Raw genomic sequence first — 17,473 nt, forward strand, 5'->3', positions numbered from 1 at the left:
GAACAAAAGAGACTCAATACTCATTGAGGTTCTGGAAGATTTTTCAGGAGACTAAAGAAAAGGGAGTGCTGCAACGTTTATCTAAGACTTGTTTATTTTGCTTGACTCTAATAACCCTTCTATTTAAGGTCAGTGATGGGCAGTTTGTTCCTAGTGCAGCAGGCAATAGGTCGGTGTCGTGTTCGGCTGCCCATGGTTGTAACTAGGAGATTCTGTACCATGTCTTCTCAAAAACATTGGATATCTCCCCCTGCATCTCTACTACAGCCACTTTCTGTCCCAGACAGATTATTACTAGGACCTGGGCCTTCCAATTCTCCTCCACGGGTCTTGTTTGCAGGTAGCCGACAGCTCATAGGACATCTACACAAAGAGCTGATTCAGGTAAGGACTATACTTCCAAATTCTCCTAAGATCAGGAGGATTCCTCCATCAATTTCCACTCACTGCTTTGTAACCTAGAGATACCATGCTGAGATATGTTTATTTACTCAACATTAAATTGTTTTTTATTCTAATAAAGTTCGTATGCTCTTAATTACATTTTATTGTATTGATTAAGCCAAAAAACAGCTAATGGCAAATGAAACAGCTAGTTTTTAAAATGAAAATTTTGATAATTTTTCAGAGCTTTATTGAGAACAGCCTCATATGATTTTGTTTAATTTGGATATTCTGAGTAACAGCTTACAAATCTTCAGGAAAAAAAGCTCTTTAAATCAATTCAGAAAATGCTGCTGGGATCTTATAATCTTCATTTTTCCATATGTCAGTGAAAAAAAATCCCCTTTCAGTTCTGTTGCCTGGGAAGGGTTGTATAGTTTAAGTTAAAAAATCTATAATCTCTCAAATAATCTGGATATGAGCTTTTTATGGATCACGTGTTGTTGATATGTTTCGTATTGATGTCTCCTGAAAAACCATGTAATCCTAAATCATCAGGCACCTACTTAATTGCAACTTTGATTGAATTCTAACATTTGTTATTATCCCTCATTGTAAAACAGAATTACTGCTTATTGTAAAAAGAGAACAACCAATAGGCTATTTGATGAAAAGAAATATAGAGTGAAGAATAAGACTTAACATCTGGTTGCAACTTGCATCATTATACAGTATCTCAGCTTTTCTAGCCTCTTTTTCTCCAGTCTTATCCTGGAACCTAGTTGCTGGATGGCCCAAGTCTAGAGAAATTGAATAGCACAATTTCAGAATTATTTCCACCTCTTTGTTCTACAGTATGTCTGATTTGATCAATGATCAGAAATCTGATCAATGATCATAAAAATTAGAAAAACTTGTATCAGTAAAACAAGGCTTAGTCATCTTTGCATCATTGGTCATATCACTTTCATTGCAGCTACACAGGAGCACGAACCCTAACCTTAAGGGAATATTTTAGGTTTTAAAGCAGCTGAACATAAAACCTATCTGTTCTGTCAGGATAAAGGGGGAAAGGGGGAAAATATAACTGTTACCAAAATTCCTAGGAAATACAGTATAGTTGTTGTAAGCCATCCAGAGTTGTGTTTTAAGATGGGAGGCTGTATAAATCTTAGAGAGAAAATAAGCTGTATTGGTTCAATTTCCCCCAGAGTCACATGGCACTAGAATGGAAAAAATTGTTGTAGGATTATTAATTTCAGAGACATTTTGACCACAGTTCAGTTTCTTCTACCTATTAACATTTTTTCTTAAAGCAAAGTATCTTTAAAACAAATACCTTTTAGTTGATAGAAAAATATTAGTTAGTTTCTCCTATGCATGTTACTATCAGATGTAAATACATTAAACTATCTCTGAGGGGGAAAGCTTATTACTTCTTTTTTCTCTCAGATAATGGATGATATCAAGGTGGGAATCCAGTATATATTCCAGACACAAAACCCTCTCACACTGGCTATCAGTGGCACTGGCCACTGTGCAATGGAAGCCGCCTTCCTGAATTTGGTGGAACAGGGAGACAAAGTCTTAGTAGCTGTGAATGGAATTTGGGGAGAACGAGCAACTGACATTGCAAGCAGACTTGGTATGAACTTGGGAGCCTCTTGTTATATATTTAATAGCCAGCTTCTTTATTGCTAGATGCAAACTGACATTTCTTTCCATTTTTCTATTGAACCATGTCATTTACTCTGAGGTGCCAGTTGGCTGCATTTCAGAGAACAACCATTACAGCAATTTAGGCTGCAATCTTAAATCCCCATTTACTTTGAGCATACTTCTAGTCATAGCCATTCTATAAAAAATCCTTCTGTGTCTCTGATGTGTACCATGATTTCAATTTATGTTTTTACAGTCTCACTACATCCAACAAGTAGTTACTACATTTGTCCTATATAAATCACATTAAGGGGAGTATGCATGGAGCTGAGTATTTCTTCATTAAAAGGCATGATTAGTTGATTAAGTTATAAATTATTGATTATTTTATTAATTGTTTAAATTATTCTTTTATTTTATGATTATTTTAAGAATGGACCAGGTAATAATGACTTATTCAGTAAACCATGGTTAAAACAAATAATGGCTTACTCTGTATGTATGGACATACATAAGAGATTTATTGTAGCACAAAAATCCATACACTAAAACAGGTTTCCCCAGCTTTGTCTTGTAGATACCCTGGACTACGTTTCCTTTATAGTTGGGGAAAACTGGGATTAAAGATTATAGGATGACACACATGAAGCAAAAACAGTAATACTGTAAATCGTATGTATATAAAACAAAAACAAATTTCACAGAATGATCCAAGTGTAATGAAATATAATTTACATTACACTTGGATAAGCCATAACACTTTTGAGAAATACGAAGAATGAGAATTTTAATAACTTCACAATATCAGTAATAGGTATATTATTACATGGTTTTCTTGTAATGTAGTAACCTAACTAGACCCTAGTTCTTCTTTTGGAATAATCTGGGTTTGGCAGGGTAAGGGTCAAACTGTCCAAGAGGCCATTCTTGCAGTTACTAACTTAAATGAGCTATTTAAAAAGTCCAGAACACAAACCAATCAACATATTGATGCAAAAGATAGGCTTGAATCATATGTTCCTTGGAGAGGTCCAGGACCATATCAAAAGCCCATGCCAGAGCTTCAAGAAAAACTTCCATTGCCTTGAATTGGATTATTTCTTCTAATGCAGATCTAGAAATGTAATAATCTGAATAACCATCACAGCAGAGGGCAAACAATTAAATTCCTCCCCTATTCCATGCCAGGATCTTGATCAGTGATACCATTTGATAAAATCCATTAATGCAATTATTTTATTAAATTCATATATAAAATACCAGTAAGTAATAAAATTTAAATTATCACCATATATCTGAGAAAGTGAGAAAACCATAAATCGATTAACTTTCAATGCTACAGTGGCTGCACATGTGCTTTGCTTCCAGAAAGCATCATTGTGAAATTCCAATTGATATAGATTCCCATCTAATATACTGAAGAACTGCTGATCAGTGTACTTAACTCTGAAACACATGACATAATAGTCTATTTTTGAAAAACTTCATTACTGATTCAATCCTCTAATTGTGTCATTCAATCTTTTTGAGTAAGAACTTGGATTGGATTAGAATTCCTGATGGAGTAACATTAAGATTACTGTAAGACTCTACACCTTTTTGTAATTCAGAATAAAGTATTTTTGCCTTTTTAATAATCAGTGAGACATTTTAATAATTAAATGCTCCCCCCCCCCAAACACCACATTTAATGATAGCTTATGTTGAAAGGTCCCATGGAATCTAGCTGGACTTTGACAGCCCAATGCTATGTATTCAAGTTAATATATGACTTGTAGCAAACAGTGACTCTAAAATAGTTGGCTGTGCTTTTCTACTGAAAAGTGAAGTGACTATAGGCTTCTTATTACTCAAGAATGCTAATCCAATCCAAATTCTTAATCTCAAAAGCTGAATTACACAATTAGTAGATTGAACCAGTCATACAATCTAACAGTCCAAATCACTGTAGCACAAGTATTTATTTTTATTTATTTATTTATTTGATTTCTATACCGCCCTTCTCCCGAAGGACTCAGGGCGGTGTACAGGCAAAAATAAAACAAACAGTGCAATATATAATTTAAAATGCAATTAAAAAACTTATTTTAAAATTGGCCTGAAAATTAAAATATACAGTAAGCTAAAAACCCCATTTAAAATTAATTAATAAGAATTTTAAAAATTTGATAAAATTCAATTTAAGACAGCCCCGCGCGAATAAAAAGATGTGTCTTCAGTTCGCGACGGAATGTCCGAAGGTCAGGTATTTGGCGTAAACCCGGGGGAAGTTCGTTCCAGAGTGTGGGAGCCCCCACAGAGAAGGACCTTCCCCTGGGGGCCGCCAGCCGACATTGCTTGGCGGACGGCACCCTGAGAAGTCCCTCTCTGTGAGAGCGTACGGGTCAGTGGGAGGCATGTGGTAACAGCAGGCGGTCCCGTAAGTACCCAGGCCCTAAGCCATGGAGCGCTTTAAAGGTCGTAACCAGCAAGTAGATTTGCCAATAAATATTTTGTGTTTGTTTGTCACATTAGCATGCCTATCTGAAGCTTGCTGTTTAAGAAAAAGATTTTTATTCAGGAAAATACAACTTCATTAACTTGGAATTTCTCAAGGGATATTAAATAGACAATTTCTTTTCTTTCAGTTCATAATAAACTGGATTCCAATAAAATGAAGGGATTTGTCAATACTTTGTTATACAATATGAAAAACATGCTTTGTTTACTTTTTTCCTAAGTTTTAATATTTTTCTGAAGTTTTAAGAGCTGCTTCTTCCTTTGCTTTTAATTCCATATTATTATTGTGCTCATATCATTTATTCCTTATAGGAGCTGAAGTACATCAATTGGTAAAGGCTCCGGGTGAATATTTTACTTTAGAAGAAATAGAAAGGGTGAGTTGTGGGCAAGTACCAAAAGATATTATTTACTGAAATGATTTCATACTTTCTTCCATTTGGATGTACCAGGGACAACTCATAGAAATTCATTTTCCTACTTACCAGAAACATGCTATTGACTTTTTTCTTTGCATGATTTTTTTTTCTTTTTCTCTTTATGTGCCACTTTAGGGCTTGATGCAGCATTCTCCCTTTTTATTTTTCATCACACATGGAGAATCATCCACTGGAGTAGTTCAGCCACTGGATGGCCTGGGAGACCTCTGTCACAGGTCAGTGAAGGAAGGAAAGTCAACCCCATTGGTTTTAGAACAAAAATAATAGGGCTGCTACCTATTGATGGAGATTATTCTGATTATTTATGGAAATTGCACATGACGGTCATTCAAAACAAAAGTATTTCAGCTAGATGTTTGGCTTTGACAATAAAATAGAAACAGAAATTATACTACAAATCAGACTACAAGGGAGTATAATAGTGATGCATATTGATTGCCTTGTAGACTACTTCAAGGTAGCTTAGAGGTTAGAGTAAAATAGCAAAATGACAGTAAAAAAAAAAGATAAGAAACAATAGAAGAAACAATACATACATCACACAGTGTATATATATATATATATTTTTTAAAAAAGTTTTATTTTTACAATTATATCAAATAATTCATCCAATGTACAGTTATATACAATTAGTCGGGCTTGCCCAGTCACCCCCCCCTTTTTAACACTCTTCCCTCTTCTACCTTCTTTTACTTTCCAAACCTTCCTCTCCTTCTCTTATCTACATCCTCTCCTCCCTCCACCCTACATTCCTTCTCCCTCTTCTACCCCTCTTCCTTCCTCTTCTCCTCTTTCCTACCTCCTACTCTCTCTTTTCTCCCTCCCCACCGTTCTAAAATGGTAACTGGGCAGACCCAACCCTACATTAATTATATTTATACATCTTCAATAATCCCTGTACATTAACCATCACTCCATCTCTACCCTCAATATACCCTCAATATACACAGTGTATATATTAATGTGCAGAAAAGATAATGCAACCATACACCAAATGAGATAATGGTCAGATTTTTTTATGTCTAGTACTTGTGCTTTTAAAAATTCAGCTTCTAAAACCCTTGGTCATAAAACCTGTACCATGATAATTTATGTTGTTATTGAATTTCAGTGAAGTGGCCTAAAGAGGAAAGATGTATGGGCACATCTGACATTTAAGTTGTATTTACTGTATATATAGTGCATCCATATGATTAAATAAAAATAACTGTGTTATTATAGGGGCTCTGAAAAACATAATAATAAAGTATCAGAAAGACAGTTTTGGGATCCTTGGTGCTCTCTGAGCTTCGTTGCTTTTTTGAAGACATTTCATTACCAAACTATTACTGAAAAACATCTAGGAGGTAAACAAAATGACAAATGGACAAAATTTCAGTTTTACAAGATTGTCTCAAGTACTTAGAAATAAGAAGAGTTTTTAACTACAAAAGCTACAGTACAACAAACAGGCAGGCTATGATGAGGAAAGATAGATTTGGAGAATGCTTCATTTTTCTCCTCTGTTTACTTTTTGTTACAAAATACAACTGTTTGCTCAATTAGAAGTATACTTCTCAAAGTTGCTCAACTGTATGGAGGAAGAATATGGAAGTAACTTTTTTTCCATGAGTAATTAAATAATCCTGGGAAAGTGACTTTCAGTCAACAGCCCTCCTCCCCCCACCAACCAACACTGCTCAAGAGACAAAAGTTAACAGCTTTCCAATATTTAACTATGAAGCACATCCAAAGGAAATCTGCAAAACATATAATTTAAATTCTACCAATTATTATTTAGAAGTCAGTGATAGTCATTTGTAGATCACCAATATGGCTCTTACAGCATCACTATCTGGCCTCTAAAAATTAATGTTTTGATTTTTTTCAGTTAAAATGGCGGAAATTGTACCAGATCTGTATTCACTTGTGAATTTTCAAACTTTCATTTTTAAAAACATTGAAAACAATTCATTTTTTAAAACTGGAACCGGCAACATCATGTAAAATCATATATTACTCGCTTTCTAGAAAAATAGTTCATCCCTGATATATTCTTTCATCATTGTTTTAGATATAATTGCTTACTACTGGTAGATGCTGTGGCATCATTAGGTGGCACTCCAATACTTATGGACCAACAAGGTGAGCAAGATACAGCAATCTGTCCTTGCAGCATGAACGTTTGCTTCTATTCTATAGTGTTAATTCTGGATTTTTCTAAAATGTAGAACTGAATTTTATTTCTAAAGTTCTTAACCAGATTTATTTGATCAATCCTTTTTAGTGAAAGTTCATACTAGAAGATAAATGTGAATTTGCTCAAAATATATTTTGGGCATGAACTCTTTTAATTGTACAGCAACAGTAGCAGAAAGAGTTTCAAAGGAAATATCACAGGAGACAATTCTATTTTAAATTATAGCCATGGTATATGAAAATCCATGAAGATCCCCAAACTATTTCCAAAGCTCTTCCATTTCCTAACCAGTCCCCTGCTCCTAATTGGGGAGCCACTGCTTAACACGGCAAATAATCCCACTTCATGAGAAAGATGCCCACTTCATGAGGAAGTCCCACTGTTACCCTGTGGTCCATAAAGCACTTTCCTGCAACCACTGTAATGTTAGTTATTAAAATATTGGGCTAGAACTAGGAAGATCCAGAGACAAATCTACCATAAGCTACTGAATAACTTCTGGGCAGTCAGTCCCACTCCTGCCAATTTCCTTTAAAGGGATCAAATGAAGAAATATTCCCCTATAAGTCCCCTTGAACTTTTAGAGGCAGGATATAATTTAAATTCTACCAATTATTATTTAGAAGTCAGTGATAGTCATTTGTAGATCACCAATATGGCTCTTACAGCATCACTATCTGGCCTCTAAAAATTAATGTTTTGATTTTTTTCAGTTAAAATGGCGGAAATTGTACCAGATCTGTATTCACTTGTGAATTTTCAAACTTTCATTTTTAAAAACATTGAAAACAATTCATTTTTTAAAACTGGAACCGGCAACATCATGTAAAATCATATATTACTCGCTTTCTAGAAAAATAGTTCATCCCTGATATATTCTTTCATCATTGTTTTAGATATAATTGCTTACTACTGGTAGATGCTGTGGCATCATTAGGTGGCACTCCAATACTTATGGACCAACAAGGTGAGCAAGATACAGCAATCTGTCCTTGCAGCATGAACGTTTGCTTCTATTCTATAGTGTTAATTCTGGATTTTTCTAAAATGTAGAACTGAATTTTATTTCTAAAGTTCTTAACCAGATTTATTTGATCAATCCTTTTTAGTGAAAGTTCATACTAGAAGATAAATGTGAATTTGCTCAAAATATATTTTGGGCATGAACTCTTTTAATTGTACAGCAACAGTAGCAGAAAGAGTTTCAAAGGAAATATCACAGGAGACAATTCTATTTTAAATTATAGCCATGGTATATGAAAATCCATGAAGATCCCCAAACTATTTCCAAAGCTCTTCCATTTCCTAACCAGTCCCCTGCTCCTAATTGGGGAGCCACTGCTTAACACGGCAAATAATCCCACTTCATGAGAAAGATGCCCACTTCATGAGGAAGTCCCACTGTTACCCTGTGGTCCATAAAGCACTTTCCTGCAACCACTGTAATGTTAGTTATTAAAATATTGGGCTAGAACTAGGAAGATCCAGAGACAAATCTACCATAAGCTACTGAATAACTTCTGGGCAGTCAGTCCCACTCCTGCCAATTTCCTTTAAAGGGATCAAATGAAGAAATATTCCCCTATAAGTCCCCTTGAACTTTTAGAGGCAGGATATAAATTTAACAAAAACGTTGCCCTTGGGCCAACATACCGATTCTTCTCAGGATACCTTGCAAAGAGTGATAAGTAAATCTAAAACTAAGTAAATCTGAAACTAATGTTCAGGTAACCGCTAAAGGTTCGTTCACTTGGAGTGAAGGAAACAGATGGTTAAAGATCATGCTAGCTGGATTGATAGAAATGGCTACTGAATATACTACACAGAGTTATCAGGTTGGGGAAAACGTATCGGTAATTACCATACATGGACCAATAAGAGTCCCCCCCCCCAAGAGTCTGGGGGATTATATTATTTTTTAATGTGCTTCTAGACCTTTGTGGGAAAGATGGAATAGCTAAACCAGTTTGTGCAGTAATGCATGCCACATAATAATGTATATAAAATGAACATGGCATTCCAACAAATCAATTTCACATTGAAATCTAAAATTAGCTACTGTCCTACAAAATGCTGGTGAGGCAGAAGAAAGTAGAAAGCAAAAACCCAAGGGTTTTTGTGGTAAATTTATTTTCTGTATTAATAACGGTGATTCAAATGAAGAAACTCTTAACCATTTTTCTTATTAAATGCACAGGTATTGACATTCTGTATTCTGGCTCCCAAAAAGTTTTAAGTGCACCACCTGGTGCTTCTCCCATTTCTTTCAGCAACAGAGCCAGGTAAGGATATTTGTCTATGAGAGATATGATTTTCAAGTGCTGTATCTTTCTGGGACAAGACATACTGTACACTAAATAAGAGAAACAAGATATCTATTTCTTGATATCCATTGAGCACAAAAATATATTAAAAACACAGTTGCCAGAACTGAACATATCTAGAAGGCAGCACCATGCAGAAAGCTAGAGAAAAATTCCTCAGAGCTTAATACAAAAATAAAAGATAATCAGCAACTTCCACAGCAATATGTCCAACCTATTCTACAAGCATGATGCTACAACAGAATATCTAATTTGCAACAACATGGAACCTATTGTGAAAAGAGAGCTAGTTTGGTGTAGTGGTTTAAGGCCGCGGTCCCCAACCTTTGCAATATGGCGGGCCAACTGGGAGGGGGGAAGAGGGGAACTGGGCTATGTGAGTGGCAGGCTGGCACACACATGCAACCTTTGTGCGAGTGGCAGGCTGATAGGCATTCATTCGAGTGCTACTGGGCTGCCGTTTGCACAAGTTGAGCTGTATACATGCATGAACACACTCCAGCCAGTCACTTACATGGCCCAATTCCAAATAGGCAACAGCCCAGTAGTGGTCTGTGGCCCAGGGGTTGGATATGGTTGGTTTACGGCATCGGTAGAAACTAGGAGACCATGAGTTTCTCAGCCCCAGGAAGGAGGCAATGGCAAATTCATTGGTCTTAGCATCATAATCTCTGAGAGTCCAAACATCATGTTTTTGTACACCTTAAGCATGCATTTTACCAACTGCAATTAACAAAGTATCTCAGTATACAAAGTATTGTATCTGAAAATCTCAGTGTCAAGGTTCCAGAAAAACCTCTTCTGCATAAAAAAAACTCAGAAGCCATTGTCTTTCAGAGTTCTTTACTAGCATAAGGAAACTAGCACACGATGAGTGAAATTCCAAAACTGAACTTCCGGATTCTTTTCCCAGTTATACAAACCCCAAGAGTCCCACCCCCCTAACCCCTGTGCTGGTCACATGGTCACATGGTCCCACGTTCTCCCAGTTCATTCGAATATCTTCTCGCCACTCCTCCTGCCGAAGTGAACAACATCCGACCTTGACCGCTTGAAGAATGTTACCATACCCCTCAACCCCCCTTCTTCCCCTCAGGGGAAAAATGTGGCAGCGTCTGGAACCCTAAGGCCTAGTATGGTTTCCAGGCCTGACACTCAGGAGGTATAGTACGCACATTCTGCTATTTGATTGCATAGATTCTGTTTCCAAGACTGTCACACATTTTAGCAGTTGCAGGCAGGTCTACAATTTCTGACTTTAACTTGCATGGTTACTTTCACTGAATACTACTACTATGCTTCAAACCATCCTGGAAATGGACCATACAAGTACACACATAACATATAGATGTAGAACAAAGTATATTCATTCATTTTAAAACATTCAGCTTTTGCTTCCTGAATTAGCAACGACTACCCAAGAATTTATTTGTATCCGCCTTTATTACTTTTACAAATAACTCAAGGTGATGAACACATCCAACACACCTTTCTCCTTCTATTTCCCCCACAATTACAATCCTTGGAGGTAGCCTAGGCTGAGAAATAGAGACTGGCCCAAAGTCCCTATGCAGAGTTTGCCACAGATATTTTTTCTTCGCACCCTAGAAGAGAAACATCTGCCACTAAGATTGAGAGAACTGAACTCTCATCTCAACCTTCCAAGCAGAAGGCGGGCATCTTCATCACTAGGCCACCATGCCCTCAGCACAGAGAATATACTATGAACCATAGTGGATTTCCTGAAGAGCTAATGAAAAATGTTCATCTTGCCAGAAAGAAGATTCATACTCGGAAAACAAAGCCAATTTCCTTTTACCTGGATGTGGAAGAGCTATCTACATACTGGGGCTGTGATGGTAATCCAAGAAAGTGAGCATTTATATAGTTTTTCTACTTTGCTCTTGAGAAAATGGTTTTCTTTTTTCCGAGAACTGGTCTGGGAATTCATGTTATGCTGCCAAATGAGAAAATGTTAAACAATACCAGCATTTTGATTAGTTAGTCCTTGATTTACAATAGTTCGTTTAGTGATCATTCAAACTTACAATGGCACTGAAAAAAGTGACTTATGACCATTTTTTCAGAGTTATCACCTCTGCAGTGTTCCCATGATCATGTGATCAAAATTCAGATGCTTGGCAACTGGTGAAGCCAGATTCACTTAAGACAAGAAAGGTTGTAAAATGGGACAAAACTCACTTAATAAATGTTTGGCTTAACATAAATTTTAGGCTCAACTGTAGTCATAAGGACTACCTGTATATTTGTGATAATGCAGGAAATGACTTTGTAGACTAAACAATCAAATGTTTTGATCACTCTGTCCTGCCTTTCTTCTCATTTTCAAAACAGTCTCCCTTATTGTTTTGCTTTAAAAGTATGGAAGTTGCATAACTCAGCTTTAAATTTTTAATTCTTAAATTGATTCTTGGAGTCTTCCTATGGCTATAGAAGCTCTGTACAGAAGATGAATTTTGGTCAAGCAACTCAACCTACTTTAGAGGGCAATTGCTGTGGAAAAGTGGAAGTAAGAGTGCTATTTGAATAATCTTAATATTTTGAAGGAGAGGCAGAATATAAATCTAATGAAAAAATTCATGAACAAATAAGAAAGTATCCGTTTAGCTGTGACTTTATATATTTGAGTTAGATTGTTCTAATTTCTAATCTTGTTTTAAAATTAAAACTGGCAGCAGAAAAGATTATAGTTGGAATCTGTTTCTGTATAAACTAAATGTATTATTATACGCCATTTTTAACAGATATCATCATACTGCACCTATTAGCACATTCTTCTGCTTGCGAGAAGCTTTGGCAATTTTTGCAGAAAAGGTCAGTTGCTGCAGGCACTCTATAATATTGAAAATAGCATGTTTTAAAAAAGTTTTTACTATTTTATACACACACACACTGGTATTACATTATATATATCAGCAACGTACTTAAATCCACTTAAATGGACAGTTCAAGCTGGTGGTCATAGAAGACAGTGACCAAGCCCTTTGGGAGTTCCAATGTGAGATTCCCCAGGGTTTGGTCATCTCCTTCATATTATTTAACATCTATATAAATAATATATAGATTATATATAGAATAGGTTATCAATTGGTTCAATTGGAATAGGTTATCAATTGGTTCAGGATGAGGTATCAAAAAAATGCAGATGCTGCCAGTTCACATCCCAGACCTGGGTTGAGTTGGAGACACTCTGGAAATCTTGAACTGACACCCAGAAGCTATATATACTGGCCACTCAGGAGGTGACACGAGGCTGGCTCCAGGAGATTATCAACGCTTCTTTGTTGGAAGGGGTTTTCCCTGCCGCCTTGAAAGAGGCGGTGGTGAGACCCCTCCTCAAGAAGCCCTCCCTGGACCCAGCTATTTTGGGTAATTATCGTCCAGTCTCCAACCTTCGCTTTGTTGCGAAGGTTGTAGAGAGTGCTGTGGCGCGACAGCTACCCCAATACCTGGATGAAGCCGTCTATCTAGACCCGTTCCAGTCCGGCTTCCTACCCGGGTACAGCACGGAGACAGCTTTGGTCGCATTGGTGGATAATCTCTGGAGGGCCAGGGACAGGGGTTATTCCTCTGCCCTGGTCCTATTAGATCTCTCAGCGGCTTTTGATACCATCGACCATGGTATCCTGCTGCGCCGGTTGGGGGGATTGGGAGTGGGAGGCACCATGTATCGGTGGTTCTCCTCCTATCTCTCTGACCGGTCGCAGACGGTGTTGACAGGGGGGCAGAGGTCGACCGCGAGGGACCTCACTTGTGGGGTGCCGCAGGGGTCGATTCTCTCGCCTCTCCTGTTCAACATCTATATGAAGCTGTTGGGGGAGATCATCAGTGGCTTTGGGGTGAGATACCAGCTGTACACTGACGACACCCAGCTGTACTTCTCCACCCCAGGCCACCCCAATGAAGCTGTTGAAGTGCTGTCCCGGTGTGTGGAAGCCGTACGGGTCTGGATGGGGAGAAACAGGCTCAAGCTTAATCCCTCCAAGACGGAGTGGCTGTGGATGCCGGCACCCCGATTCAGTCGCGGGTGACTGTTGGAGGCGAGTTATTGGCCCCAAAGGATAGGGTGCGCAACTTAGGTGTCCTCCTGGATGAACGGCTGTCGTTTGAAGATCATTTGACGGCCGTCTCCAGGGGGGCCTTCCACCAGGTTCGCCTGGTTCGGCAGTTGCGCCCCTTCCTTGACCGGGATGCCTTGTGCACGGTCACTCATGCACTCGTTACCTCTCGCTTGGATTATTGTAATGCTCTCTACATGGGGCTCCCCTTGAAGTGCACTCGGAGGCTTCAGTTAGTCCAGAATGCAGCTGCGCGGGTGATAGAAGGAGCTCCGCGTAGCTCCCATATAACACCGCTCCTGCGCAGACTGCACTGGCTGCCTGTGGCCTTTCGAGTGCACTTTAAGGTGTTGGTTACTACCTTTAAAGCGCCCCATGGCTTAGGGCCTGGGTACTTACGGGACCGCCTGCTGTTACCACATGCCTCCCACCGACCCGTACGCTCTCACAGAGAGGGACTTCTCAGGGTGCCGTCCGCCAAGCAATGTCGGCTGGCGGCCCCCAGGGGAAGGTCCTTCTCTGTGGGGGCTCCCACACTCTGGAACAAACTTCCCCCGGGTTTACGCCAAATACCTGACCTTCGGACATTCCGTCGCGAACTGAAGACACATCTTTTTATTCGCGCGGGGCTGGCTTAAATTGATTTTAACAAATTTTTAAATTCTTAGTAATTAATTTTAAATGGGGTTTTTTAGCTTATTATATATTTTACTTCTCAGGCCAATTTTAAAATAAGTTTTTTAACTGCATTTTAAATTTGTATATTGTACCGTCTGTTTTATTCTTGCCTGTACACCGCCCTGAGTCCTTCGGGAGAAGGGCGGTATAGAAATCAAATAAATAAATAAAAATAAATAAATATATTTGAATATGGCAATTATATTAGGTAATACCTTGCCAAAATAGAATCTATCTCTTTTGGGGATAGTTAAGGTTCATCAGGGCAGGGGTGGAAATGCTGCAAATGTTTGGAAGCTGTTATTTCTGTCAAATTTTTACTACCAATAAGTACTGACTGAATAAATGGGTATTTTTAGTCTGTAAAAAATAGTTCATAAATATTAAGTATGTATTAAAAGATGTAGAAAGATGTTATGCTTAACTCTGTACTATAGAGGCTGTTTTACATATTGCTCACTTAAGGAATTCGACCAGAGGTGCTTGCATTTTTTTTGAACAAATGTGTTAGCAAGGCTGTTTTCCCAGTCATAACATGTGGTTCTAAAAGAAAATGGCTGTCTTTGAATTCTGTTAGTGCAGACTGCATCAAGAATTCTTCATTCAATACTGGATGAAATACAATCAGATTGTCATTGGAAGCATCAGTAATAAAGTTAAAATTTAAATATTCTGGACACAGGCGAAAGGTGGCAAGTTCCTAATACTGAGGAAAAATGTAAGGCAGTTAAATAAGAGCCAATAGAAGACACACCTTTTCATCTGCGCGGGGCTGGCTTGAATTGAATTTTAATGTCAAATTTTTATCAATTTTAAATGGGGTTTTAATGTATGGTAAATTTTAAATTTCCAGGCTAATTTAAATAAGTTTTTTAAATCGCATTTTAAATTGTACTTTGTATTGTTTGTTTTATTTTGCCTGTACACCGCCCTGAGTCCTTCGGGAGAAGGGCAGTATAAAAATCAAATAAATAAAATAAAATAAAAAAATATGGTTAGAACTATAATTGCTTGCTTTTGACACAACAATCCAGGCTAAATTATGTCCATCACATCCCTAAGATTGGGGGTTTAACTGAACAAAATGCATAACATGTATTTGCAGGTTTCTTATACTTTATTTTTTTTGTATATAAGAAAATAAATATTTTCATTTTCTACACAGGGACTAGAGACCTCCTGGAATCTTCATAAAGAAAATAGCCTGTATCTCTGTGCAGGACTGCAGAAGTTAGGTCTCAAACTCTTTGTGAAAGAACCAGTAAGAATGAAATTAATCATGAATGCAGAATATGGATTAAACTAATTATTCATTATGAAGTTTGGGAAGTTGGGAAAGACTGTGTAGGGTAAATTTGGATAATTGAGCAAATAGGAAATATTGACTGCTACAAAGACAGAATAAAAAATGGGAATCAGAATTAAATCCTTGCCTTCAATACTGTTTTTACCCACACTTGTTTACATAGACTAGAAAAAAACCAATTAAAAAATGCTATTAAAAAAATCATGACTTTAACCAGAGGGAGAGGTCATACTGGAGGTAAGAACGCTTATTCTGCTTTCATATCGACAATAATTTTTTGTATGGTGGCAAAACCTGATCCAAGTGTATAAATATACACAATTTTCTGAATTTATCCGTTCATTAATAGATAAATGGTTACTTTTGCTAAGAGGCTTCTCAAAAAATGAGTGTGGGAGAGAAACAAGGCCAGAACTAAAGAATAAATTTCTTTTTAATACTATTGATTTTTGTTAAATTATGGAGATAGTGTTATTCAAATCCCAAACCACCTGAAAGGCTCTTTTGCTTTCTTTCTTTTCTAAGGATGCAAGACTTCCAACAGTCAACACTATCTTTGTGCCCGAGGGGTATGACTGGAAAGAAATAACTGAATATATTATGAAAAATCATGAGATTGAGGTGTCTGGAGGCCTGGGTCCTTCAGCAGGCAAGGTAAATACAGGCTCATGGGGAGAAAATAAGTGAAACAGAGGTGACTCGTGGTTCTTGAAGAATGGTGTTTTATAAAGGTTGTATAAAACAGATTGAACTATTAATTACAAATTATATAGCCCAAATTTTAATATTAATGGTAGGGTAAAGGCTGTAATTTAATCTTGTCTGTGAAAAACGGGTATGTTCTTTAGAATATAGCCACCTTTCTGATGTTTAGGTTGTTTTCTGTAAACAATGAAGAACCTTAAAACATATTACCTGAAACCATTTCTCTGTGAAGTAAAAAAAAAAAATCTCAAAGAGGATTATCTAATAATAAAATATCTAATAATTTTTGGTCTGTATGAAACAGCGTGTTAATACTTGAGTTTTCCAATCAGTCACAAAACATTTACTTAAATGTTTTTTTCATCAGGTTCTTCGCATTGGACTGATGGGCTACAACTCCACTAAACCCAATGTTGACAGAGTCCTCCATGCCATGGGAGAAGCCCTCCAGCACTGTCTCAAGAACAAACTCTGAGTTTTTTCTACTTTCTCATTCTTCAAGAGAGCATAGATAATTAACCAAAGTACTGCAGAGGCTTTCTGCACAAGTTATATAATTCAAAAATACATATGTAGCTATAGCTTACATTTTACACAAGGATAAAATGTTTTCATTTCAATTAATTTTTATTCACTAATATAATCAAATTATATGCAAACTACTATGTGGGATTTGGCTTGCTGTCATTCCTTTTGCATTTCTTCACTGAATGTATAGTCTTGTGTAAAGTGGCTAAAGTTTACCATCACAGACACTTTGGACAGCATGCAGATGTATCTATACCAATTTTTATTTTTCCTAAAATAGCTTCCTATTTCTGATTGTGATACTGACTTGTCTAAACTTAAGTAAATTATTCAATTCTGGAAACTGTTGTACATACAATACTGAGATACACCTCTTTCAGCTGTAAGTATGGAAAGCCACCATTGTGACAGAGTAAGTGACATCAATGGAGTTAATTTGAAAAGGTAACTTGGAAATTGTCTGGCCAGCAAGAAACTTTCATTATTCAGAAAACAAATTAAGTTTGAATCACTCAGTACTTCATTTCCCGTATCTCCTCCTGCTTCTAGGAATCCTGCAATGATAGAACAGTTTCTAAACCACTATATGGCATTTGTCATAGTATTTTTTTAAAAATATTTTAAAGAGTACCTAAATATTCAAAAGTAAAATAACTTGGTGGTGAAAAATTATGATAAACAGCATCCAGCAA

The 17,473-nt window shown here is 37.1% G+C and overlaps 1 protein-coding gene across 1 annotated transcript; it reads left to right on the forward strand.

Annotated features, from left to right (window-relative positions):
- The first annotated feature begins 204 nt into the window (after window positions 1–204).
- AGXT (alanine--glyoxylate aminotransferase) lies at window positions 205–16,970 on the forward strand. Its single transcript, XM_058187739.1, has 11 exons — window positions 205–384; window positions 1,837–2,029; window positions 4,855–4,919; window positions 5,097–5,197; window positions 7,036–7,106; window positions 9,359–9,443; window positions 11,262–11,357; window positions 12,251–12,320; window positions 15,408–15,503; window positions 16,074–16,202; window positions 16,621–16,970. The coding sequence occupies exons 1-11, from the start codon at window positions 220–222 to the stop codon at window positions 16,726–16,728; spliced, it is 1,179 nt and encodes a 392-aa protein (XP_058043722.1). The 5' UTR covers window positions 205–219; the 3' UTR covers window positions 16,729–16,970.
- Window positions 16,971–17,473: the final 503 nt, after the last annotated feature.

This window comes from Ahaetulla prasina, chromosome 6, assembly GCF_028640845.1.
Source record: "Ahaetulla prasina isolate Xishuangbanna chromosome 6, ASM2864084v1, whole genome shotgun sequence".
Taxonomy (NCBI): domain Eukaryota; kingdom Metazoa; phylum Chordata; class Lepidosauria; order Squamata; family Colubridae; genus Ahaetulla; species Ahaetulla prasina.

What these genes read in the sequence shown, in the direction of transcription:
- AGXT (XM_058187739.1), top strand. Translation starts at nt 220, where the DNA reads ATGTCTTCTCAAAAACATTGGATATCTCCCCCTGCATCTCTACTACAG. An exon ending in TGTGATGGTAATCCAAGAAA is followed by an intron (nt 11,358 to 12,250) that starts GTGAGCATTTAT and finishes CATTTTTAACAG; the next exon opens with ATATCATCATACTGCACCTA. An exon ending in TGGGTCCTTCAGCAGGCAAG is followed by an intron (nt 16,203 to 16,620) that starts GTAAATACAGGC and finishes TTTTTTCATCAG; the next exon opens with GTTCTTCGCATTGGACTGAT.